Source organism: Chelon labrosus, assembly GCF_963514085.1.
Source record: "Chelon labrosus genome assembly, chromosome: 21".
In the NCBI taxonomy this organism is placed as follows: Eukaryota; Metazoa; Chordata; class Actinopteri; order Mugiliformes; family Mugilidae; genus Chelon; species Chelon labrosus.
The window spans coordinates 23,295,282-23,319,701 of record NC_140354.1 but is presented as its reverse complement, the minus strand read 5'-3'; the positions used below and the strand labels follow the sequence as shown (position 1 = coordinate 23,319,701).

At 46.6% G+C, this 24,420-nt stretch overlaps 2 protein-coding genes across 4 annotated transcripts; one reads left to right on the top strand and one right to left on the bottom strand.

The window, feature by feature from the left end:
* The first annotated feature begins 971 nt into the window (after window positions 1–971).
* b9d1 (B9 protein domain 1) lies at window positions 972–4,306 on the top strand. The gene is made up of 7 exons (XM_084570996.1): window positions 972–1,157; window positions 1,312–1,380; window positions 1,491–1,602; window positions 1,696–1,792; window positions 1,887–1,949; window positions 3,258–3,325; window positions 3,415–4,306. Exons 1-7 carry the CDS (start codon window positions 1,095–1,097, stop codon window positions 3,561–3,563), a joined length of 621 nt encoding a protein of 206 aa, XP_084427122.1. The 5' UTR covers window positions 972–1,094; the 3' UTR covers window positions 3,564–4,306.
* Window positions 4,307–4,333: 27 nt separating this feature from the next.
* On the bottom strand, window positions 4,334–23,725 carry epn2 (epsin 2). Of its 3 annotated transcripts, none has more exons than XM_084570993.1 (10): window positions 23,543–23,725; window positions 16,727–17,449; window positions 14,951–15,105; window positions 10,162–10,274; window positions 9,932–10,039; window positions 9,417–9,567; window positions 8,876–9,028; window positions 8,434–8,526; window positions 7,111–7,338; window positions 4,334–6,647 (listed from the first exon to the last, which is right to left on the bottom strand). In XM_084570993.1, the coding sequence occupies exons 2-10, from the start codon at window positions 17,152–17,154 to the stop codon at window positions 6,301–6,303; spliced, it is 1,776 nt and encodes a 591-aa protein (XP_084427119.1). In that variant the 5' UTR covers window positions 17,155–17,449; window positions 23,543–23,725; the 3' UTR covers window positions 4,334–6,300. The 3 variants fall into 3 exon arrangements, with proteins under 3 accessions (XP_084427119.1, XP_084427120.1, XP_084427121.1); XM_084570994.1 differs by having other exon boundaries at window positions 8,497–8,526; XM_084570995.1 differs by lacking the exon at window positions 8,434–8,526.
* Window positions 23,726–24,420: the final 695 nt, after the last annotated feature.

The following is a 24,420-nucleotide window of genomic DNA, read 5'->3' as shown; positions in this document are numbered from 1 at the left end:
AAAATGTAGAAATGTACGGAGCAGAAAAACGCTCTCGTTTAGAGAAACGACCCCAACCAACCTTTAAATGGGCCGCTGGACGTGGAGCCGTGCGACTCTAAATCAGGCATTTGGCAGAAAAAACAGAAAAGAGGAGTGGAGAGATGGAGGAGGGAGGAAAAGAGGTCAGAGAGATGAGAAGAGAAGGAGGACGGGGATGTGGTGAGGAAGAGCAGGGGAAGATGGAGGGAATGAGAAGATTTGGCGGATAGAGGAGAAGGAGGGCTGGAGGGAGAAGGAGTGGAGGACAAGGGTTTGGAGAAGGATGAGTCTGAGGTGAGGGGACGTCCTGACTCTTAGGATTGGACAGAAACGATGATCAGAGATGCAGGGATGGAGGATGGAAAGGTCAGAGACTCAGGAGGCTCTCTGCAGCCTGACAGCAGGACGCATGGAAAGATAGAAAGATAGAAAGACAGAAAGAGAGGAGGTAAAACTGAAAGTGTAGCTATGTATCATCATCATCCAGTAAAGCTCAGACACGACACAGGAATAATAAAAACACTGACGACCAGTTCGGTCCAGGGCCTATATCAGAATCCATCGCAGTTAGTAAAAGGATAAAAAGAGGTAGATTATATAAAATATACAAAGATATACGAATATATATACAATATACTAGAAATAAACAAGGACTTTAAGGCAAAGAGGATATGCAAGTGTAAATAAGAGTATAAAATATGGATTAATTGTGAATAAATGTAGATATAAACATATACACATTCCACTTGATTGCTTATTTTAATGTTACATGAATAACTGTCTCGTGTTTTACGTTTTAAAATGTCCATTTCTTTAATATTAATGTAAATTCTGATTTGTGTTTGGTGCGCTGCCGCCATCTTGTGGACAGTAGCAGTAATAACAGCAGCCACTCGGCGCTCTCGTTCAGTTTGTCTCCAGCGGGCACCCGTAGAAAGGACCAAGCGTCGCCCTGGCAACGGACATGGCTCAGGAGGCTGTGCAGCAACGTCTCTGGTTTAGGATTTAGATTGATTATTATCCGCGGGGCTGTTCTTACGCGGGTTTAATCACTCAAATTAAATTATTGACCGATGGCTACGAGCAACCCGTCCGCGTTTCTGCTCAACGTGAACGGACAAATCGAGGGAGCGAACGTGAGTGGTGCTTCTGCTTGTTAGCTTAGCAGCTAGCCTAGCAGCTAATTCCAGAGAGCGTTAGCGACACTGGAGCTAAACAGCGAGTTTGTCTGATCTCTCATTAATTTGAGTTTAAATGTAATATATTATATCTATATATCTTATGTTTCAGTTTCCAGAATTTGACAACCTTTACTGTAAATACTGTTTTGTCTACGGCAACGACTGGGCTCCGGCTACGGTGAGTAGCTAGCTAGCTAGCTAGATTGCTAATAAAGCACTTTTTGTTTATGATGTGTTCAGATAATCATTTGTTAAACATTTAAATCCATTGTACTTGTCTCTGTGCAGGGTTTGGAAGAAGGAATCAGTCAAATAACCCGTAAAAACAACCAGTTTTCACACAAGTTAATCTGGAACTTCCCACTGGAAATAACATTTAAAAGCACAAACCCTGCTGGATGTAAGAATCACACACATATATATATACGTTTATAAACCAGAATATATAAGGGTCATCAGGAGACTAATATGACTTCCTGTTTCCGGTTCCCAGGGCCTCAGCTCGTGGTGAGTGTTTATGGTCCAGATGTGTTTGGCAACGACGTGGTGAGAGGATACGGAGCGACTCACATCCCCATCACATCTGGACAGTAGGTGTTACCTCCAACCGATGCCTCACTAGAGATGCACCTGTCATCTGTTGCTTGTATTAAAATGATTTATTTATTTATTTTTATTCCACAGATATTCAAAAACCATCCCCATGTTTGTCCCTGAGCCGTCCTGGAGACTCCAGAAGTTCACCGGGTGAGATGATGATGATGATGATGATGATGACGCTGATGATGAGTTGTCAGATATTTGTTGTTGTGTGTTTGCGTCTAAGGATATGACTCTTTTATTTCCACTCTTAGCAACACAACAGGCTGCATATCTGCTTTATGACACACCAAATAATAACTGTGATCACTGAGCGTAACGCTGGATGCTCAACAGGAACACTGGCAGGGTGTGGTTGTGTGCAGCTGTTTGAGGCCCCGAGTAAAGAACCAGCGCAGTAAACAGATGTTAAGAATGAGACTTTTTGATTTCTTCAAATTGTCAGTGTGGTAAAATTCCCTGGTTTCTTTTATTAAAAATAAAAAAAAAACTCTGGAAGTTTGTCAAGTTGTCTGATCCTAACGATCCCTAAGAACCTTTAAGTGGGCCACCAGGCATGAAGCTGACTGACTCTAAATCAGACATTTCTCAGGAAAAGAGGAGTAGAGAGGAATGTGGTGAGGGAAAGCAGAGGGAGATGAAGAGATGCATGTAAGGAGAGATTAAATGTAGTGTGTTCAGATGGAGGGAATGAAAGTAAAAAGGGAAAAAGGAGATGGGTTTGACAGGTGGAGATGAAGGAGGGATGGGGATAAAAACAGTGAAGACATTTGTTTTAACATCCACAGTTTGCAGTAAAAAGGAAACGCAGACAATAATAGAGGTGATAAATTCTCTGGAGGCGTCACAGTGGTGTAGTTTTTAGCTCAGACGTCTCACAGCTGGAAGGTTGTGGGTTCAAACCCACCAGCCAGCTGTGGCCATCACTATCATGCTCTATCTCCAGGTGCTGAGGCTTCCTCCCACAGGCCAAAGACATGCTGGTTAGCATAACTGGTGATTCTAAAACGAGCAGTTGTTTCCTGTCCAGGGTGTACACCGTCTCTCACTAAATGACAGCTGGGACAGCCCCCCCGCCCCAAGCCCCCTTCTAGAGAACCAGTGGTTATAGATGATGATTAAATCCTCTGGTTCTTCTAACAGTCATCATTCATCATGTTCCTCTAAGCATCTGACAGGATCTGAAAATGATCTCTGAGGGTGTGAGACGCAGGCAGCTGACGTCTCTAACAGGAAATGATAAAAATGGACCAAGACACAAACGTATTTTTAATCTTAGCCTGAAGCATAAATATGTTGTTAAAGTGAAGACAGCCTAAAAAGATGACGTCCGTCTGTGAGCAGACAAGAGTTAAAATAGCAGATGTAGTTTTTAATGTCAGCTCAAGATCTCCCTCAGATGAATTATTAACCTCCTACAATGTGTTTCTCTCTCCCTCTCTCTCTCTCGTTCAGCTGGTTGTTGGGACGGCGGCCCGAGTACACGGACCCTAAAGTCGTGGCCCAGGGTGAAGGCAGAGAAGGTCTGAGTTCCTTCAACGAGCCAACAGTAAAACGTTAAACACCTTTGAGGCTCGTTCTTATTCGAGTGTCGTGTGATTTTGCGTTGCAGTGACGAGGGTTCGCTCCCAGGGCTTCGTCAGCGTCTCCTTTAACATCGTCACTAAAGACATGAAGAAGATGGGCTACGACGCCGGGGCGCCAACATCTGGACACGTGCAGTCCGTCACAGCTGGCTGGTCGATGGAGGAGCAAACGTGAAACAGAAAGAGACGATTTACCGTCGGTCAAAACACTATTTGTAGTTTAGTCTATATTTTGTATTGTTCTGGATTTTTTACCGTTTTAAATAAATAAATAAATAAAAGGTCTTTTGGTTTAAAGAACACCAGGACACGTGGGTGACAGCTGAAGTGATAACACGTTTTATTTTGAACCGATGCAGCTACACTCGTCCTCGTCCCGCTGCTCTTTTTGTTTAGATGCCGTTAAAATACAACAATGACTTTTTCCTACAAAAAAAAAACCCAGTACACAGAATAATAAGGTATACAGAAGAACAGTATGTTACAATAGTACAAATGATAAATTATATTATACAGTTATAATGCCAACGGGTTGAGCACGTATCCGATAAAAAAGCCGCCTGCTCCCAGTACTACGAGAAGAGGAACTAGACAGACGAGAGAAAGACAGGAGGCTGTTTGTTCGTATACAGACAAGACAGCCCGAGCGCTCGGTTAGTCCTCTCCAGTAAAAGCAGAGTGAGTACACAACACACAAGAGGCCACGTCTCCGCTGCACCACAGCCGCCGCGACCAGTCCGCTCCTTCCTTCTGTGTCAGCGCCACGGCTGGAGGTCAAAGGTCAGGCCGCTGTGAAATAAAGGCCCGGCGAGGAAGCGACGCAAACGCCTCTCAGCGATTCATGATTCACCTGCTCCGGTTGTTGCATATATTTTAGTTAGCGGTTAAAAATGTCTGCTGGTCTGTGAGTTCATTCAATCAGCACCCCCCCCACCCACCACCAGCACCACCCCCACCACCAACCACCACCAGCACCAACACCACACAGCACTGGAGCTGCCCCTCCGTTTGCCTGAGAGAAGTGGAAACAGCTGTCGTACCGCAGCCGGCCGTTAGGGGGCGCCAACCCTCCCCCCGCCGCCCCCCAGGAGAAGAAGCTACCGTTGGCAGTTACGTTGACGGGAGACTTTCGGCGCAAATTCATCGACTTCCCCTCGACCAAACACTTTCTGAACACAATGTAACACAGGAGTGAAATATAAAAACGCTGGAGTCTGATATCATCCATCAACGGAAAAGAAAAAAAAAATAAACTCCAGAGATCGGCCTCAGAAATCACAGTCGCTGTGACTTTGGTAACAGTTGTGCTTCTAAGAGAATCCCACGACCCCAGTAACCCGCAGACAAACTGAACGGAAAGAGAACCAGAGAGAGGATAAAGATGACGCAGCTAGGACACGGAATAACAACTAAATAAGTAAACAGGAAAAAAAAAAAAAAAGAACTGCGGTGTTTGCTTGCGGGATTCCCTGCACTATCAATAGCCTGATCCCGTTGGAGGATGTGTGTGTGTGTGTGTGTGTGCGTCCTCTCGCTGATGATCCTGCAGATTGAGATTAGCTGCAGCAAATCCAGTCGGAGGTGAGCTCCTCACAGCGCTGCGTGGCTCGCTCTTTACGTCTCTCCTCTCTAAGAACAGTAACAACGCCTCGCTCTTTAAACCCAGACAATGAATAGATGCTCGTTAAAGTACACTTGGAAGCTACCTCTCATGCAAACGTCACACACACACACGTACACACACACACACACCTCCTGCATCCCTTTGACCCTAGAAACAAACAAACAAAAACAAGAAGATGTCCCACGATGCCTCGCTGCATCCGTTTGTTCACATCACGTTAAAAAATACTGACGCCATCATCGCAGCTCGTTCCTCTGAAACACTCGGTGGCCGTTAGTACGTGAGCGGCGGCAGCACGCCGGCGTTATCGACACACATCTGCCTCAAGCTGTCGGAAAAGATTTCATCTCCTCTGAGGAGCTGTTAGTCCCCGTCACCCCTGTCCAGGTCAAAGTTCAACGTTGAGAGAGGGGGGAGAAAGGTCCGAGGCGAGGGGAGGGAGTGTGTGGGGGGGCGGGTTGTGACCGAGCGGTACCGTGAGGAGCCGAGGCAGTGAGTGTTTTATCTTTATTTTTAGCGGCTAGACTTCCTCCCTAAGCTAAGGTGTAACGGTGAGCCCAACAGTCGCAGAAAGAAAAACAACAAAAAGAAGAAGAAGAAGAAGAAGAAGAAGAAGAAGAAGAAGAAGCAAAAAATTGTGCAAAATTCCTGCTTTGTTTGTAACACGTCCATTCACACAGAGTATAAACACATCTGACCATCTCTCATCCCCAACTCCAGTGTGTGGAAGTAAAACTCACTGGAATAAACACAGTGTAAAAGTACTGAGATGTGCACTCTCACACACACACACACACACACACACACACACACACACACACACACACACACACATCAGCTGACGGGGCTTAGAAAAGATTAGCTCTGGTGAAGAGATAAGATCCTGGCGTTAGTACAGTCAGAGCTCTTCTGTCACTCCACCACAGAAGAAGAGGGGAGGAGCAGTCCTACGGGAGGAGGAAGTGAAGGGGGCGAGGGGAGGGAGTGAGTGGGTCCCGTCCTGCCTCGGTGGAAAAGCTGTAAACTCCACTGCTACTCTTCATAAAGTCTGTAGACAGTCGCAGACGCTTCGTGGTCGTCAACATGGCCGTCGGGTCGCCCCCGGGTCACGGGACTAGGCAGCGTGTAGCGTAGAGGGATGACGGGATGAAAGGAGGGGGGGGAGGAGTGTGATGAGGGGGGAGGAGGGGGAGGAAGCCTGGATAGGTTATAAATGGATAAATGGGATAAAACATGTGAAGAGAGGGAGGGGGTCGCTCTGGGTCAAGTTGCCCCCCGAGTCGCCCTCTCACAAGAGGAAGGGGTTGGTGGTTCCGGTGGGCTGCGCCCCGGCCTGGGGGGGCATGCTCATCAGCGGCTGGGGCAGGGACATGGAGGCTGGAATCCCCGGGCTGGCCCCCACCCCTCCCACGGCGCCGACCCCCATCCCGGGCACGATGCGGCCCATGGGGGCCATCCCCGCCATGGGCACCATGGTGATGGGCTGGGCCGGCACCGAGGACAGGCTCATGGGCTCCGGCATGGAGCCAAAGCCGGCGGGCATCGGGCTGACCCGCATCTGGTTGAGGGTAGGGGGGGCGGGCTGGCCCACCTGGAAGGGGTTGGCCAGGGGGGCTGCAGACGGAGCGGCGCCACCTGAGAAGAGACGAGCACAGAGAGGAGTTTAGATTAAAATAACAAGAAGAGTTGTACAATCATCTCAGGAGGAAGAAGAGGAGGAGGAGGAGGAGGAAGAGGAGGAGTGATTCATGTCTCTATGATTCAGTCTGAAACGTCCAGACGTCTGGGACGGTTCAGATCTGCATGAGTACGACCACGTTCCTCTGAGCTTCTTATCTAATCACCACTGTTTACACACTCTGGACACCGGGGGCCACACTGTGCTGTCCCGGGGCCACACTGTGCGGTCCCGGGGCCACACTGTGCTGTCCCAGGGGCCACACTGTGCTGTCCAGGGGCCACACTGTGCTGTCCAGGGGCCACAGCAGTAACACAACAACCTGTAAATAACTCCAGCTCCAAATGTTTCAGGCCTATACTTTCACAAAACATTTTATCAGCCACCAGACATTTCTCCGTCCCGTTTTCTCTTGCCCACCTGTGGAGGCCAGGAACGGGTTGACGACGGGTGGAGGCTGGGCCGGTTTAGTCACCAGGGAGTCCAGGTTGACCAGGGCAGCGTTGGGACCCAGGAAGGACTCGGGGGTCTTTCTGGTCGGGTTCGAGCCGGAAGATGCTGAGGTGGGCAGGGGGTCGAACAGGTCCAGGCTGCCGCTGCTAGCCAGGCTGGCTTGGGAGGGGACAGAGGCCGTTATGCCCCCCTCACCTGAGGAAAGAGAGTCCTTCAGATATCACCCTGCAGAGACGACTACAGATAAATTTTTATTTCTACTATTCTTCGATTATTTTTTCCGTGCGCTCGAAGACGAACGCCCACAAACTCATTTAGCGTCAAATAAAACTGAGCTGATGCAATAAAACGATGAGAAGAAGCTTTTATGAAGGGACAGCAGCGGCAGACAGCCTGGCTGTGTGTTAGGGCAGCAGTCAGACCATCGTTAACGCACTCACACGCACAAACGCACAAGGAAATGTCAAAGATGGAAACTGCTGTCAGAGTCAGAGCAGGAACTAAAAAAAGCTCCCGATAAGATCCGACATTCCTGCTGCACATTCGTCTGCAGATTAATCCCCCGTTAACGTTTGGACAGAAACGCCGCCGCGGCCTTGTCCTCCGCGGCTCCGTCTCACCTTGTCCTTTTACTGTGTCAGTGCTGTGTTTGAGCAAGAACAGGAGTCTGACACCAATGTCACCCTCCCACGCTAACACTCAGACCTGTCCCACGCCGCTCAGTGGAAACCTCGGTGCCTTCGCTTTGATTCAGAAAACTTTACAGAGACTTTCCATCAAAGTGTACAGTCCAGGTCTGATAACGTCTCCAGCAAGACACACGTTAGAAGCTGCATCAGATTACACCACGGTGAAATGAGACCAGACCTGAGCAATCAGCTGTGATTCCATTAACAGAAGGAACAGCTGCAGAGTTTGACTGCATTTTTAGTCTGGAGTCGTTTTCTTAAAGGGGACCCGTGTTACTGTCACATCTCTAACAGACGCTTTGGACTTAAGTTGATGCAGAAGCTACGGGGACAGACCCTAACGCCAGAAATGTAACCACGCCCCAGAGCGACGCAGACCACGAGAGCTGTGATTGGTCCTCTTGGTCTCCTGGGTTCCCTTATCAAACACGACTCCAGAGGATCTGACGGGCTCTTTGCTCAGGTCTGGTCATATTTACATACAAAGACGAGACATGTGCGTCCGTGTCTGCGCCCCGCAGAAAGGCCGCATGGGCGCAGACACCGAGGGAACAACAACACAGACTCCGTGTCATTAGAGAGACAAAGACAGGGTGAGTACCAGTGGGGACAGAGGAGGAAGAGCGCAGGCTGTCAAACTCTGAGAAGTCTTCTTTGGACGTACCGTTGGACGCACTGAACAGGTCAAAGCTTCCTGGAAGGAGACGACAAACATCCACACAGAGTAGACCAAACCACATGAACATCAGGCACACACACACACACACACACACACACACACACAGACAAATGGAAACAGACAACAAAAATGTGAATGAGTATGGAGACTTTAGTAAAGAAACAAAAAGGCAAAATAAGCCAATGAAAGCAGGCAGACGAGCTGAAGCATGTGCTGACGTTACGCAATTTCTCCAAATTAAATCAACTATTTCCAGACGGGTCAGATTGACTAAGAGGGGGGATTACAACCTCCTGGGTGGAAGCCGAGAGGTGGTTGTAGTTCTAGAAACTGACAATAAGCTGTTTGTTCCCCTGACGGTCACCTGCGTTGGAAGTCTTGGGGCGGGCAGCCGCAGAGCCCCAGGGGTCCGAGGCGGGGCTGGAGTTCTGTGCCCAGGGATCGCTGCTCTTCAGGGGTGGGACAGAAGGAGAAGTGCCCCACGGGTCCACAGGGGCGGCTGGCTTCGGGGCAGATCCTGAGGAAAGGGAGAGTGTTGAGTAAGTGAAGGAGGGTAACTGAGCCCCATTAGACTGTAACCTCCGTCCTGTGTCCAGCAGGAGAGACCCCCTAAACATGAGACTAAGAAACACTGGATCACGTTAATAAAGTTTCATCTCTAACCAGTGAGCAGGATATTAAACACCTAAACCTCCCGAGCCTCACCAACCCTCAACATTCCTTTCCTTCACAAAATCTTCCTCTAACAACAACAATGCTGCCGGGCCAGTGGAGCAACATTCCTGTTTAACAAAGAGCCACAGTCCCATGAGCTGCAGGTGGAGGCCAGAGACGCCTTTCACACGCAGGGCAAACCCAGAGGCTCAGTGACGTGGATATCATGTGGTTATTTCCAGTGTGTGTACCATAAGGATGCCATGGGTCTGAGGAAGCGGCGGCGGCTCCGGCTCCAGCTCCGGCCACCGCCCCGGCTCCGGCTCCGGCTCCTGCGCCCCACGGGTCAGCACTGGCACCGGGCTCTGGGACATCCATGAGATCCATCAGAGACGGCAGCGGCTGCAAAGAGACGGAGAACGTGGGTAAAGATACAGAGAAGATAGATGGATGAGGAGGGAAGAGAGCATCTGTGGGCCATTACCCTCTACAGCACAAACACTGTTCAAACACAGAGATAGAAGCCGTGTCATTATGCGCTTCCTCAACGTTTCAGCTCTGTGTGCCCTCCGGTCTGCCGGCCATTCAGGCAGAATAATGATGAGTAAACTATTCAGTCTGCTGCCAGTTAGCGGCTTCATTACGGCGACAGAAGGAGCAGCCAGGGTCAGACACAAAAAGAGGACAGAGGGGGGGGAGACGAGACTCGGGACTCAGGGACGTGTCTGAGATCGTTGAATAACTGAGTCATTTGTGTTTATTCTACCTCTTTCTTCTTCTTGGGCAGTTTCGCCGAGCTGGGGTCTCCTCCTTTCTTACTCTCCTCCAAGGCCATCTGTAGTCTCAGGTCGTCCCCTCTGCGTATGCGCTCCTCCTGATCACACGACACGGTTAGCATTAGCAGCACGTAGCATGTGCAACCTCTTGTCGTTGCAGAATGACATGAAGACACTTAATTGGTGCAGACGTTGTGTTTCCAGACGAACGTTGGCGTACCTGCTCTGCAGCCTCTCTGCTCATGGCCAGGGCCAGCTGCAGCTGAAGCTCCTCCTCCCCGCTGGTCTGAGGTCTGGCCTGCTCCAGCTCTGAACCCGCATTAGGAGATGTGGCTAAAAGACGCGTTCAAAATGTACGTCAGCACCACGACCACAGAGGACACCATGACATACTTTATGTGTTACTGAACCTTCTTTGTGTTTGATTTCTTTTATTGTAATGGCTGTTAAGGACACTGTGAATACACTAGTAAAGCATTTTATGGAACATAAATCATTTCTACTGTTTGGTGTGTGTGTGTGTCTTATTGGATTAGGACAGGCCATGTGGCAGCACAACAACACTGACACTGCATGTGCTCAACAAACACAGCAGCTGGTCAGGAGAAAGAAAAGATGCTCACTGTTGACATCTTCAACAAGACGACAACAATTCTTATCACAATCAACATCTGGATTTGATTATGGGGCAAGTTTCAACTCATACAGAGAAAAAGAAATACCTCAGCATCAACTGGTCAGTCCTCCAACCAATCAGAGACGTTCAGTTATGAACTAATTCAGATCTGTTACTCGTCTGCTCGTCACCACATAAACACCAACAAACTGTAACGTCACAGACAACAAGTTTGTATCCTGGCCTCCACCATATACACCGATCAGCCACAACATTATAACCACTGACAGGAGAAGTGAAGAACACTTAAATCATCTTGTGACAGTTCAGTGTTCTGCTGGGAAACTTCTGGACCTGGCATTCATTGGTGTGGATGTTACTTAGACATGTAGCACCCACCTAGACCAGACCAGGCACCCCCACCCACCTAGACCAGACCAGGCACCCCCACCCCACCTAGACCAGACCAGGCACCCCCCACCCACCTAGACCAGACCAGGCACCCCCACCTAGACCAGACCAGGCCATCCCCAGCAGGATGCAGCCTGACACAGACACACACACAAAAACACTTTAGGAACAACTAAAAAAGAAACATGAAGAACAGCACAAGGTGTTGACCTGGCCTCCAAATTCACTAGATCCCAAACTGATCAAGTATCTGTGGGATGATCCACAGAGGCCCCTCCCCTCAAAAGGCCCCCTCACTAACAACAGGACACCCTCAGAAGGCCCATGTCCATTCTCTGATGAGTCACCACAAGGGAGACCTACACAATATCAGGTCATAATGTTATGACTGATCAGTGTAAATATCCATTGACCAATAAACGTGAGAGTTTATTTTAAGTCTTAAGCAGATAATAACCTCATTATCTAACTAAACTGAAACTGCTCTTATTTCCATGAAGTCCCAGAAACTTTTCTTCACACTTGTGGGAACTTTGGAAAAGACTGATTAGATTTATTACTGACAACACTGACTGTAACTCGACTAAATTCAGTAACAATAAAACCTTTAATCCATGACGTTTGAGAATGAAACCAAAACAATACATTTAATTTATTCCCCCCACTTAAAGCCCTGGTAGACGTCACTCTGCCCATCTTCAGTTCTGACTTCTCTCTCTCTGCATAATTCATCCGTTTCTGTGTGAATGTTGTGGGTGGCTGAATGTGTTGTTGCCTGCTTAATGTATGATATTCTATGTGATGATTCATACGCTAAGAATCATTTTTAGAAAAGAAAAACAAGCGACATGTTCCGCCTGGGTGGCGTTAATCATAACGCTCTCAGATCATGAACGTGGTCTCGATGGTTTCTGCCATCGCTGACGACTCGTGTGGTTTTCAAAAACTGATCGTGTTTCATTAAGATGATAGATAAAGATTAAACAAAAAAAAAGAAAACATTGACACAAACATGACGTGAGTAAAACATCGGTGGTTGGTTTCACTATAGAACAAGGTTGAAACTTGCTCCCGATCTGTTCAGACACTCTGTGGGGACACATGTCACATCAGCAGGTTCCTCTATAAACCAACAGAACGAATCACGTCAGACGTTTCCGTTATGATGAGATGGTGCGAACTAAGGCGTTTACAATAATATGATTTATTGGGCTCAACCCAAAGCATCAACAGACAGGAGTTGTAGCCGCTGTAAGTAAACACTGGATTAGATGAAGTGGCTTCGTGCACAGTGCAGTAAAGAGGAAAAACAATCCACTGTTTGTCTTTGAAGAATTTTCTCGTGCACTATTTGTTCAAGGCACCTGGAGGGAGAGTTCCTCCTGCAGGTTTAGGCTCGGTTACTTGTTTTGTCTTTTCATGCAGTCGCATCTGTTGCAGGATGAAGTCTTGTAGATGAAGACGGTGTTTTATAACTGTGGCTGCATGTTTTGCATCACTCACAATAAAAATCTGCCAGAATACGACTGCCACTTGACACTTTCACCAACCACTTGTCACCTTTTATCTGTGCTCTTACGTTTGAGCTCAGTTCTCTCATCCACAACATTTCATTGCACCGTTAACCTTGTGTCAAGCCGGCACACGACAAAGTAAACCTGAATCAGAATCAAACTATGCGACAGAGAAGAATCCAGGCAAATAAAGAGCATCAACCTTTTGCACAGTATTGAAAGAACTCTAAAGTTCTGGGTCCTTGACTCCTTGTTCAGGTCTCTCATTTCCGTCCGTGCTCGCTGCTTGTGAAACCCACGAGCTTTGTCTCCAGGCTACGTGTCTCCAGGGAAAGCGAACGGGGCTAAAGGTGAGTTTGTTTAGCTGATGGTTCAACATCAGCTACACGTCTCTGCTGAGCAGGCCGTGAGAGGAGCCGACTCAATGTAAACCAACAGAATGCACTTCTGTAGCAGAACAAAGATTTAAACTATAATAAACTGGCACAAAAAAACAAAACGGTGCAACACTTAGCAGTAGTAAGTCAAAAAGACAAATAAACTGAAGCCCAAGCCAAGTAAAACACGCCAGCTTCTTGCCCACCACTGTGGGAATGGACCATATAAGGATAATCAAGACTTCTTGGCACTGCTCACAGGCACAGCTCTTCCGGCGGGAAGGAAGCATTTCAAGAGGTTTGATTTTCTGGATCAGCCTTGTACACATTCCCTTCACCGTTCCTCAGCTCTTTATGAGGATGAGTTCTAATCTAAAAACTAAAGTGTTAAATGGACTACAAGGCTGAGAGATGACTGGTCTCAGAGGGCTTCAGGAGTGACGCTGATGAAGGCTCTCTACCTTTCTGTTCCTCCTCCACACACCTTTGCAGCAGGTGGAGTGTGCTGGAAGCTAGAAACACAATCTTTTCTTTCTGGGTTTCTGCAAGTGCAAGCCTGCAGTGTTCTTCACCTTCATCGTGTGTTGAGTAACATTAGTGCAAATGCTGCTTTTAAACTATCGGTTGGTTAACCTCAGGGGGAACTACAGCTTGAGAAAAACAGATTTGGGGTCTTTCACACACACACACATCTTAGTGAATGCACACGTACACACACGTATCTGTGGGCGTGGGGTGACAGGTAGTTTCAAATGTAATCAAATGGTTTATCTTATTAGATAAAAAACGTAGGAGTTTAAAAAAAGAAAAGATTTAAATCGATCTTGATTTGAAAGATCCGTTATCAGTCCTCATAAATAAATGCACGCACAGAGCCTGCATCATCTTGTCAGAAGCGTTGCGAAATTAGTTCACGACCCAGGGAGAACCAAAACACGACAGAACACGTCTCCAAGTCTGAGAGCACCGTCGGAACGGAGAGCTGACTGGATTTAAAAAGTGTGACGGCAGAAGAAGAGCTGGACAAAAGCAAAGACACGCGAACGATGAGAAACTAGAGGGAGATGATTGAGGAGACGCCACAGATCTCTGGAGCTGATTACAACGTTAGTTTCAATTTAAAGTAAAACTGAAGATGAAATCTCTCTAAATGAATTGAATCGAATCAGGAAATTAGTCGTGATACTTAGCCCTAATTAAATTAACATGAAAAATACTGAAAACTGAACCGCTTCTTCTTAAAAACGATGTTTCACTGAGATCAATAAAGCTTCCAGATGCTTTCACACATCTTAGGGACTGAGGTCTGGGTGAACACCTGCAGCCGCACTTGCATGGCCATTCATTCTCACCCTGTCTGGACAACAATACTCGGAAAGTACGACTGGAATCCCAACAATCCCCCAACGCCACCCCCCGGAAACTCCCACAGCGACAGACCCGGCCCGGCTCCTATTGGCCGCTCCCTCCGTCACTTTCCTCCAGTGATGACTCAGCTGAAGACGCTTCCGCCTCCGAGCCGCAAAACATAACATCCACACAGGAATGCAGGACGCAGAGCAAGAGGAAAGAAGCGCGCAGACTGAACCCAGAGACACTCGCAGTCGTCCTGCTGCGTACAAAGGAGCGGAGGTCGGAGTGTGAAAGGGAAAGAGTTCAGAGTTCGCTCTTTCACTGTTCCTCCCCTCTGTCCTCCTCTGCTTTCCCCCACTTCCTGACCGTTTCTTTTCAACTCCATCACTCAGCTCAGACTTTAAATTCTCCTTCGGTGCCGCTACAAACTACGTTACACTTATTCACTCACTTAACGGGTAACCTGTGCGATTATGAGCTGACATATCGTCATAAACTGGTGAATAAATAAAAAGAGGAGCAGACTCATGTGGGTTAAAGATGACTAGAGGAGAGGGGGGTGCTGTCCTCTTTTGTGTTGAGCTGAGGAATGTGGCCCTACTGCAGGGTTGCAGGCTCTCGACAAACAGGGGGATGGGCAGGTTTCTGGGTGTAGGCCACAATAATAATGTAAATGCTGCATCATACTCGGAGCCTCTGATTAGGCGTTTCGTTAGGGGACCAGAAGACGACACTCACAGCCGTGGTAGGAGGCCGGCGAGCCCTCTGATCTGCCGTACTCCTCGCTGTAGGAGGTGGAGAGGTTGGGTTGGGACGATCCTCGGCCGAAACCCATCTGACTGCTGCCGGTGGACACCTGGGCCATGCGCTCTTTGGTCTTCAGAGCCTGAGACCTGGCAGGACACAGGGGACATTATGATCAGTCAGGGTTCTGGACAAACGTGACACCAGTCGACAAATATACGTCAGTGCAACACGTGAATACGACGGAAAAATAAACTAAATAAACTAGAACTATGAGGCTGGTCACAAATAAAGAATCAATGCATCATGTTGTTCTTAATCCATTCACATTCTTAGTCCACACAAATCTGCTCAACTGGTTATTACACTGGAGACACGTGGCTCTTTGTTTTTAGCCAAGGTGACAAACAGGTATTTAACTGTAGAGACGACACACGGCTGCAAGACGAGCAGCAGCGAAACTGATTTAACTCATATACGTGTTTATACTGGTGTTACAGGAAAAAAAAACAACACTAAAATCCAGCTACCGCAAAACCTCAGTGATGCTGTGAATGTCGAGAAATCTATCTCGATAACTGGAGGAGGTGGCAATCCCACGAGTATCCGTGTGAATTCAAGATGTAATTGCTGAGATTCATTCATTCCCAGCGCAGACGGTGTGTCAGCACATCAGCAAGGATTGATTTTCCAAACACTACAGCTGGTTTAGAGATCTGTGCTGTATTACTGTAAACAAAAAACTAAAAAATATGTCCCTTACATTGCTTCTACCACATTTTCTTTTACCTAAGAGAAGAATTTGTTCGCGTATTGCTTCCTGCATGAGGCCCAGGTGTGTTATAAAAGGCAGATGGATGAACAAAGAAAGAAATGTCATCAGAGTCGCGTACCAGAGGAGGTGACGACTTCAACGCATTTTTCTAATTCAGCAGTGTCTTCAAGTACAACCACAGGAAAGCAGTGACACAACCGAAGTCAAGCCAGAAGAAAACGTCTAAGTCTGCAGCCGTCAAACTGCTTAAACGCGTTGATGGCGGTTGACAAAACAAGTCGTGAAGCATCTGCAAGAAGTAACGGCAGTCTGAAAGCACCACCGTGTCGAAGGGATCAGCGAGCAGAGCTATTAGCCGCATCCGATCAGCGACCACAGGATTTGTTTGAGGCCGCTTCAAGAGTGTGGCTCTAAAAAGGGGGTTATAAAATCAATGAAGTGTGTTTCAGCCCTGCTTTCCTCTGGGATGAAATATATATTTTATTTAGAAAAACGTAAAATGTGCACAGAACCGAAACAGAAGTTTGAAAATGAATTAAATTAGCCACAAAATAAATTTCAGTATGAGCTGCGAAGCTGAAAAGTCACGGTGCTAAGAGGTAGACTTGTGCTGCTGCTGATGAAGAGGAACTTTCTCTGGGGGCTGCTACGTTCTGCAGCGGTCGGGACGTCACAAAACCAGAACACGTATCTGGGGCCTGGAGAACATTTGGGGAAATTATCTCGTGATTCTCGTGTCATCTGATCGGAACTTCTGATCAGATCATTTAGCTGGAATATGAGCTGATAATGATCAGTGGCCGACTGATGGGAGCATCTTTAAAATAACGCAGCTCAGATGATGACTCTGTATTAAAGCTTCTAAAAGCTGACAAACAACAGGCACAGCGGCCGATAGCTGACGTCTCAACCCCCACGTATGACTGTTTCTTCACAGCCACACGCAGCGAAACTCAAAGACAGAACAGTGGGTCGGCATAAAAGCCCCGTCTCACCTCTCTCCTTTCAGGCGGTCCTCGTCTTTCAGCAGCACCACCAGCTGCTTGCTCTTCTCCCGGACGTTGATGCCCTGGTCTTTGCCGTCTCTGTCGATGTACTGGAAGTCCTTCAGGGTCTGGATGGCGAAGATGTTCTCTTTGCACTGCAGCGCCACGCGCTCCGAGCCCGTCTTGATCAGGTAGTCGAGCAGGGTGAGCGCCTTGTACACGTGGCGCCAGTTCTTGCCGTGGTCGTTGAGCCGCTTCCAGATCATGTTCATGATTTCGCTGAAGGCCACCACGTTGTAGGTGAGGTCGGCGATCTCGGACATGAGCGAGGAGGACGGGCCCCAGGGGTCGTTGGACGTGGCCTCCCTGACCTTCTTCTCGGCCTCAGAGTAGTTGTTGACCATGTTCTTCATCTGCCGGCGGATTGTGCTTGGCATGGCGGCGGCGGTGACGACGGGGCAGACGGGAAGAAATAAAAAGTACAGCGGTAATAATAATAATAGTGTTTGTTCGCTTCAGGCGCTGAAGCTAGTGTCGCGTGTCCGTGCGTCTGCGTCCTTTCTCACGGCACAGCGGTGGAGTGTTTATGTTAAATCTTTCAGCGTGAACCGTGTCTGCTTGTTTCTGAGGCTTCTCCAGGCCAGTGCAGTGTTCCTGAGTCCTCCAGGACAGCGTCCGTTACAACCATCTCCACACACACAGCGCAGGCTGCACACATGACCACGCCATCACCTAGAACAAACACACACAGAGCAAGGTTACTGGAGGGAAGATAAGAAGAAAAAAAGGAAGAGAGAGTTGTATTTCTCTCACTAAACCTTTAAAAATCACCTTCTCTGAAAGATTTTAGCCACATCAGACCCTTAAACGTCTGCTAGTCCCAGACTAATACCTCATAAAGCTGTCACTGTGATCCCACTTCACACAACGAAACAATAACTTGGTACTAATTTGTATTTATACCAGCAGCTGTAGAGCCTTCCTTTGTGAAACTAGACAAACAACAGGTTTCATACTTTCACACTTAGATAAGCAATTTCCATGCCTGCCTCCTTCACATTAAACACAGCCCCAGTGCTATGACCAAGAATTGTGTTTCCACTTTTCTAATCTCAAAGAGTTTACAGTAACTTGACTCAATGGCAAATTACAAGGCGAAGAGCTTTAAAAGTCTGGTTTGTTTTGCTGTTACCAAGCTTTCCGCGCGGCTTCAAGGTGGTGACGATGCCCGCTGGGTGGGCACGGAGGAAAGTCAATGTGTGGAGAAGACACACAATTTAAAAGACCGTGATGAACCGCCGGCTCTTCTCTTTCACAGCTCACATGCATTAACAGTAAAAATGTGTTTCCACCCTTTTGTGGGTGGCAGGGGAGAAAAAACCCATTTCCAGTCCGACGATGACACTTCTGTCCTTGTTTGTGAGAGATCAGCCGCCCAGCTAAAATCACTTCCTGACACACTGACAAGTATAGGAAGTGGAGTAGAGGCTCAGAGCTGTGTGATCTGGCCCTCCGAGCTCCAACGTAACAGCTCTTGAACGTGAAAAAGTGAAACGGCGCTTGTTTACGTGCACGGTGATATTCCACTGCAGCGTGTCACATTTTCTGATGTGAGCCGTCTTGATATTTGTCACGTTTCAGGAACGTTCTCTGGACATGCAGAGTGGGGACGTCCCGATCGAGGCTTTTAAAATGACCGACAGAATTTCCTAAGTTTACTGAAGACGTTAAGACGCTGTACGGTGTTGTATAAAGAGAGACAAGTCTTTAAGAATCACAGAGGGTGGACATTTTGTTTGTCTCAGTTCGGGCTGGGACTCGGATGGGACGATACCGAACCTTAAATGATCAGGATTAGGTCAGGGCCAAGAAGACTGCACACAAACTAACCAGCCAACAGCTAGCAAGACTAGTGTAGTGATCCATGATCAAAGGAAATGCATTTCCTGAAACCACGGTGGAATAATCCCACGTAAAAACCTACAAATTACTTCACAGGATGAATCGTTAGAAGTGATTAAGGCTACAAATAAAGAGCTTTGTAGACGAGCAGTTACGTTGTTGTGGGTCTTTTGGTTTATGAGATAAGAGGGGTGCTATTTTTGTGAATTGTAATTTCGGCCCACATGGAAATACTGCATAATACTAATACACACACGCGTGCAAACTTGCTAATCACAACGTTATGGTAAATAATTAAGCAGTTGAGGTTTTCTGTCCCCAGCGTTTCTCTGCATACCGTGTAGGCAGGCTTATCCTCTTCAGTAATCTGATATCTTTACCGAGCGTGCAGCGACAAGCCCCGTGACCAAGTGCCAAACACAAGAATGCTAAAAAGGCGATCGGCTGTCAGTGCAGACTGTGTTAAAATTCATTTTGTGCAAGTGGACGTGTACATGGGAGACCTGTGTTGTTTTTTCTCAGGGAGCTTCCTGCCTCGCGACGCCACGGACAGACAGCTGGAGGGAGCAAGCACTGTGAGCGCATGAGCTCCGAGGATAAGAAAACAACTTGGCACATCCCATAAATTCACTTTAATGCCAGTGAAACGTGATTCCTGTGGAGCGTGAGTCCCCCTCCCTCCCTCCCTCGTCACCCTCCTCCTCCTCACCCTGCATCCGCATGAATACAACTCAGACCTAATGACACATCTGCTGCTATAATCACCTATTCACCCATGGCAGACAGGAGGAAGAGAGGGGAGTCTGTCTTGACCATCCCACCCTCCTGCGCCTCCTTCGCATCCCGGAACAACCCCCCCGCCCCCTGGCCTGCCTTTCGTTGAGTCCTTCTGTGCTCAGACAGCACACAGGACTTGTGTTTGAGCGTGTGCAGAGATCCATATTCATGTATCGGCGCAGGTTAATTGTGCCCAAATAACCGAGGCCGTCGTCGCGCTCGGCAAACTTTCAACCGACCAAAACAATCGCTGAGTCTGGGGTCTGGTTTTAAACCAGCAGATGTAATGTATTCTGTATCTGAGGCAGAGCAGAGTCCGCCTCTGTTCCCTCCTGCTTGTAATTCAATCAGCGCTCCTTCTCCTGGATTGTTATCCACATGATTCATTATTTTGTTGAACTATTAAATCTGGAGGTTGGGGGCGATCTGTACTACGAGGCAGACAACACTGATGTGTCTGGGTCTCGTCTCGTGTGTGCGGCTAAATGTGATTTAAAGTGGATCTTGATTAAAATGTCGATTTTTCTATATATTCTATCGGAACTAGAAACGTCCCCGGTCCTGATTGTTTTATGGCTGCAATAAAACAACCTTGAACATGTACGCTGCTGAGTGTACGGTCTTCAGAGCGTGTCACCAGCCGAGCCTTATCCTTTAAGGGAAGTGGCCTTGTGCGACTTGTGTGTGGCATAAGTGACTCTGGTGTGGTAGTTAAGATGAAACCTTAACCCTGACCAAAAGCAAATTACCAGCAACAAGCCAGGCTAATTAGCTAAGCTAGCCGATAGCCAGAGGTGTCCCAAGCTGTGAATCTGGGATGGTAACAGGTGGAAAACGAATAATCGAAGGTCTCACATCTCCATTTAAAGCCTTGAGTTAAGCTACACACCACGTAGCTATTTATAAAGACATTTAAGTTTGTTAGCTGCGTATTTATTTTGTTAAAAGGCAGGTGTCTTTTCTTATTCAGCTGACCCTCATCTCAACCTATTTTTAGTTTTTATTAGCCATATTAACTTTGTTATCTTCTGTTAACAGATTCAAATATTTAATCATGATTAATTGCATTATTACCACAGTTAAACTGTTTTATTTTTTTTAATTTACCTTGAAGGGATATCTTCAGGTTTGTGTGGCTCTTATCAACACCTGCAGAGAAAGCTCTGTGCTCAGCTCGTATCTACAGTAAACACAAATAACTTTTACATCCGTCAGGCCTTTGAAGCTGAACTTGTTTCTTCGTCCATTTCTAATGTTTGTTGCCGGTTTTCTTCACTTTATTTACTACAACAGCACACACTGCACCTTTAGTCACATCCAGAATGTGCGTGCATGAAACGTGCCTTCAAAAAATATGACCCACGTTAAAAATAATTTGCATTAATAACCCCACATCTCTGACAGCCCTACTTCTGCAGCAGAAAACACTATGAGACTGAATGTGTATTGATTGTGGGCAAAGTGCTTCAATAGAAAGAAACAACCTTAAAATACACGTCACAGAAAACCATAAACCACATTACTTCCACTGAGGCATGAAGCAACGGTGTTTACTGACACATGCAAAGGTGGGAAATTCTAACTGTGGTCAACTGGGGAACCACGGTTTATTCAAATAAAGATAGTACTGAAAGTATTGAACAAAAGAAACGAATCTAGTTAAGATGATGTCTATCACTGAATGAGGTAACACTCAGACTGAGCTTGTGACGAAAGCATTATTGCATTATCTATATATATATATTTCCATTATTGTGAAGTGCAGCTTGAGGCGGCATTTCTGCAGAATAAAATGCTGCAACATGTTCCTGCTCATGCCGTTTCTCTGAACTGATATGTGAATGTAGAATGAGAACTCGTCATCGTGAGGCAGTGTATGTGTTTAGAGGTTGCTGCTTTCATGAATTCATCATTTCCTGCTGCGTGCTTTGACCTTTATTGTGAAGAATTCAAATGCAGCATCAGTGAGCTACGCAATTTATTGTCTATAAAACAAGACGAGGTTTATTTTAGACATTTTTTTTGACCGTTGAATCTTCAGGAAGTAAAAGCAGCAGCTACAGTGAGCTGTTAGACGAAGAGCTGCACTCCTCCAAGTACTCCACCATATGTGAAGTTGATAATAATCAATCACGGGAAACGGATAAAAGAATTTAAACTGTTATTTCACGTATATAACAAGTGAACAACGCAGACTGGAGCCGGACTGAGCGAGAAACAAATGTGATTGAGAAATGTGATACGAGCAACAGGACTGCATTACTGGAAAAACATTAATCCTGACTTGGCAGAGGACTCAAGGAAGTTGTTTCTGTGCTGCCAGTGAATTAACAAAAAAAAAAAAGTTTCCCCAGTTCCTATTAATTCAGGCTTTTGTCACTGGAGCCCGGTAGTGACAGTAAATGTTAATCAATAAAATGTGAGATGTCTGGTGGAAGAACACGACGTATCCCAAGCCTCAGTGACAACCACAGTAAAGTGTGATTAGCTTTAAGAGTGGAGGAGCTGAGAACAGGTCCACCTTGTCGCACAGAAAGAGGAAAGCTGATCTGAAGATAGAGGGATTGCACAACCGGGTGCTGCCTGCCCGTGTGTGTGTGACATCAGGTTATCCATCCAGTTCCTCAACCCTTTCTTCCCTTTACTTCTTTTCAGTTTGCAGCCCAGCGAAGCAACATACACCGGCGTTTAATCCCCAACTGCTGAGCGACAAAAAGGATTAAAGTCCTACAAGCTACAAAACTAAAAACAGACAACGAGACTTGTCCCAGAAGCTTTTAGAGATGAAGTCTGTGTGAGCATAAAACTCCGGGACAGGAGGAGAAGATGCACCTTTTCTGATCTCCATACAACCCCCCCCCCTCTCCCCCGCCTTTGTCCTCCCTTGCTGGCCGAGAAAGACAGACAAAGCTAAGTCGGGGGACAGGAAGAGGACGGTGATGATGCATCTGTCACCCACTGAGACTGACTGATCATCCTGACAATAGACAAAGACCTGCCCCTCTCCACTCGGGCCACATTAAACCTCCTCCATCCACACAAACACCTTCCACTATTAAAATAATAAGAAAGTTAAAACATTAAACCTCTACCTGCCTCCATACCTTACAACGACTAAAAAAATAAATAAAAAATCGATGAAACGAGTAAACAGACAGCGCCCACGTCGTAAAGATTTACCTCAAATTATCAATAAGTGCGTCAAGTTGTGCTTTGCTGACTCACGCTAATAAAATATAATTCAACCACCGTCTATATAAAAGAAAAAAATGGAGAAAACACAAAGAATAAAGTCGCCCCTTTAAGCAAAACGCAAAATAAATCACGGCGCCTCTTTGACCTGATGTGATTGATAGTTAGCACTCAAGCTAAAGTAGCTTCGGCTAACGTTTGCTAATAATGTGCTAACTAAACTGCCTCAATTATATTTCAAACTATTTCAGTCAAAACACTTTGATTTAGCGGTGAGGTTTTGGCGATACGCGATACGGAGATTTTGGTTATTTTTATCGGCTAGCGGCGGACTAACTAGCCCACTTGCTAGTTAGGGTTTGCCGCTAAGTTAAGTGCAAACTTGCGGCAAGTACTCGCCGTTAGAAGGCGAAATAAGCTAGCGAAGTTCGCCGAGTTTGCGCAAAAGCCGATCAAAGTTTGTTTCAGGACATATAAATAAATATTGCAGCTCTCGGATATTTGCGCTAGCTTAGCAAACCGTCGACTAACGGCTTTTTCTTTCTAATACACAAAAAACTTAGCTTTGGAAAAAGTTAAGATCAAAGCTAGCATCGCTTGTGTTCGGTTAGTCAGCCGACATACTCTCCGGCAGTTCGGCTGAAATAAAAAAAACAAAAAAAACAACTGTTGATCACCCATCGTGTAATTAATTAATTAAAACACTGTCTTAATCTCGTGTTTGATTCACAGTTAGCCCAACGTCTGAACAAGCAGCCGTTCAGGTCCGCTCCCAGCGCACTCTCTGTGTTAAGTCATCCGATTAGCATGCTAAGCTAGTTAGCAACCATCCAAGCTAGCAGCCAAGACGGGTGCTCTGTGGAGACATCACCGCCGCGGACTGGATTACAGGACACCCTGGGAAAAAAAACAAAACAATTCGAGCGTCTTAGAAGCGGAAGGTGATATACTTACCATACTTTCGGTTCACCGTCAGCTTCTACTGTTACTCCGGGGGTATAAACCCATAAAGAGTTAGGCTTATTCCAAGAAAGGTCTGAGGGGGTTTAAACCCGAGGCAGAGTTACTTATTTTTGGGGCGTTCAATGAGCTTGTTGCGCCTCCGCCTAGCTACGCGCTGCTAATGCTAAAGGCAGCCAGAGCCAGGACTACACGTACCTCCTCCTCCTCCTCCTCCTCCTCCTCCTCCTCCTCCAGAACATGGCGGGCAGGGTGGGGGGGCTGCCCAGGGAAGGGTGTGACCGAGGCGGCTTGACACACACACACACACACACACACACGGACCGTTCATCCCTTCTACTGAACACACAGTAAATATAAGTTCAGCTTTACTTAGTTTAAAGATGCAACATAAGATCTTATCATTTAAACATTTCAGCTTCTTACAGGAATTAAGACATTTATATCTACATTTCTTCATCCATAGATAGATAGCTTTATTTATCCATTAGCACCAATGCACAGCGACAGGAGCAACAATATACAAAAGTATACATATTTATACATAAAAATGTACAAAGATATACAGTATATATATACAGAATACAATAAATATGGATATGAAGATATGCGCTAATATAAAATGTATAAATATTGCACAATAAATCAGTTTAATGACAGTATATGAGTAAATGTATGAGCTATACAAGGTGTAGATGTGTATATACGTATATATAAGTTACTAAAAATATATATTAGCAGGACGTAGCAGCAGAGTAAAGTAGAGAAAGTTGTGAACAGGAAGAACTTAAAGCCTTGTCACACAAGTAAGTGCATGTCATGATTCGTCAGCACAGGTATCGTCTCTGTGTGTTTCAGGTGTGTCTGAACAA

Coding starts and splice junctions, on each gene's coding strand:
- epn2 (XM_084570993.1), bottom strand. CDS start 17,154: ATGCCAAGCACAATCCGCCGGCAGATGAAGAACATGGTCAACAACTAC. Junction 15,106..16,726: donor GACCGCCTGAAAGGAGAGAG/GTGAGACGGGGC, acceptor GTGTCCTGCCAG/GTCTCAGGCTCTGAAGACCA. Junction 6,648..7,110: donor CCCGTTCCTGGCCTCCACAG/GTGGGCAAGAGA, acceptor GTCTCTTCTCAG/GTGGCGCCGCTCCGTCTGCA.
- b9d1 (XM_084570996.1), top strand. CDS start 1,095: ATGGCTACGAGCAACCCGTCCGCGTTTCTGCTCAACGTGAACGGACAA. Junction 1,158..1,311: donor GACAAATCGAGGGAGCGAAC/GTGAGTGGTGCT, acceptor CTTATGTTTCAG/TTTCCAGAATTTGACAACCT. Junction 1,603..1,695: donor AAGCACAAACCCTGCTGGAT/GTAAGAATCACA, acceptor TCCGGTTCCCAG/GGCCTCAGCTCGTGGTGAGT.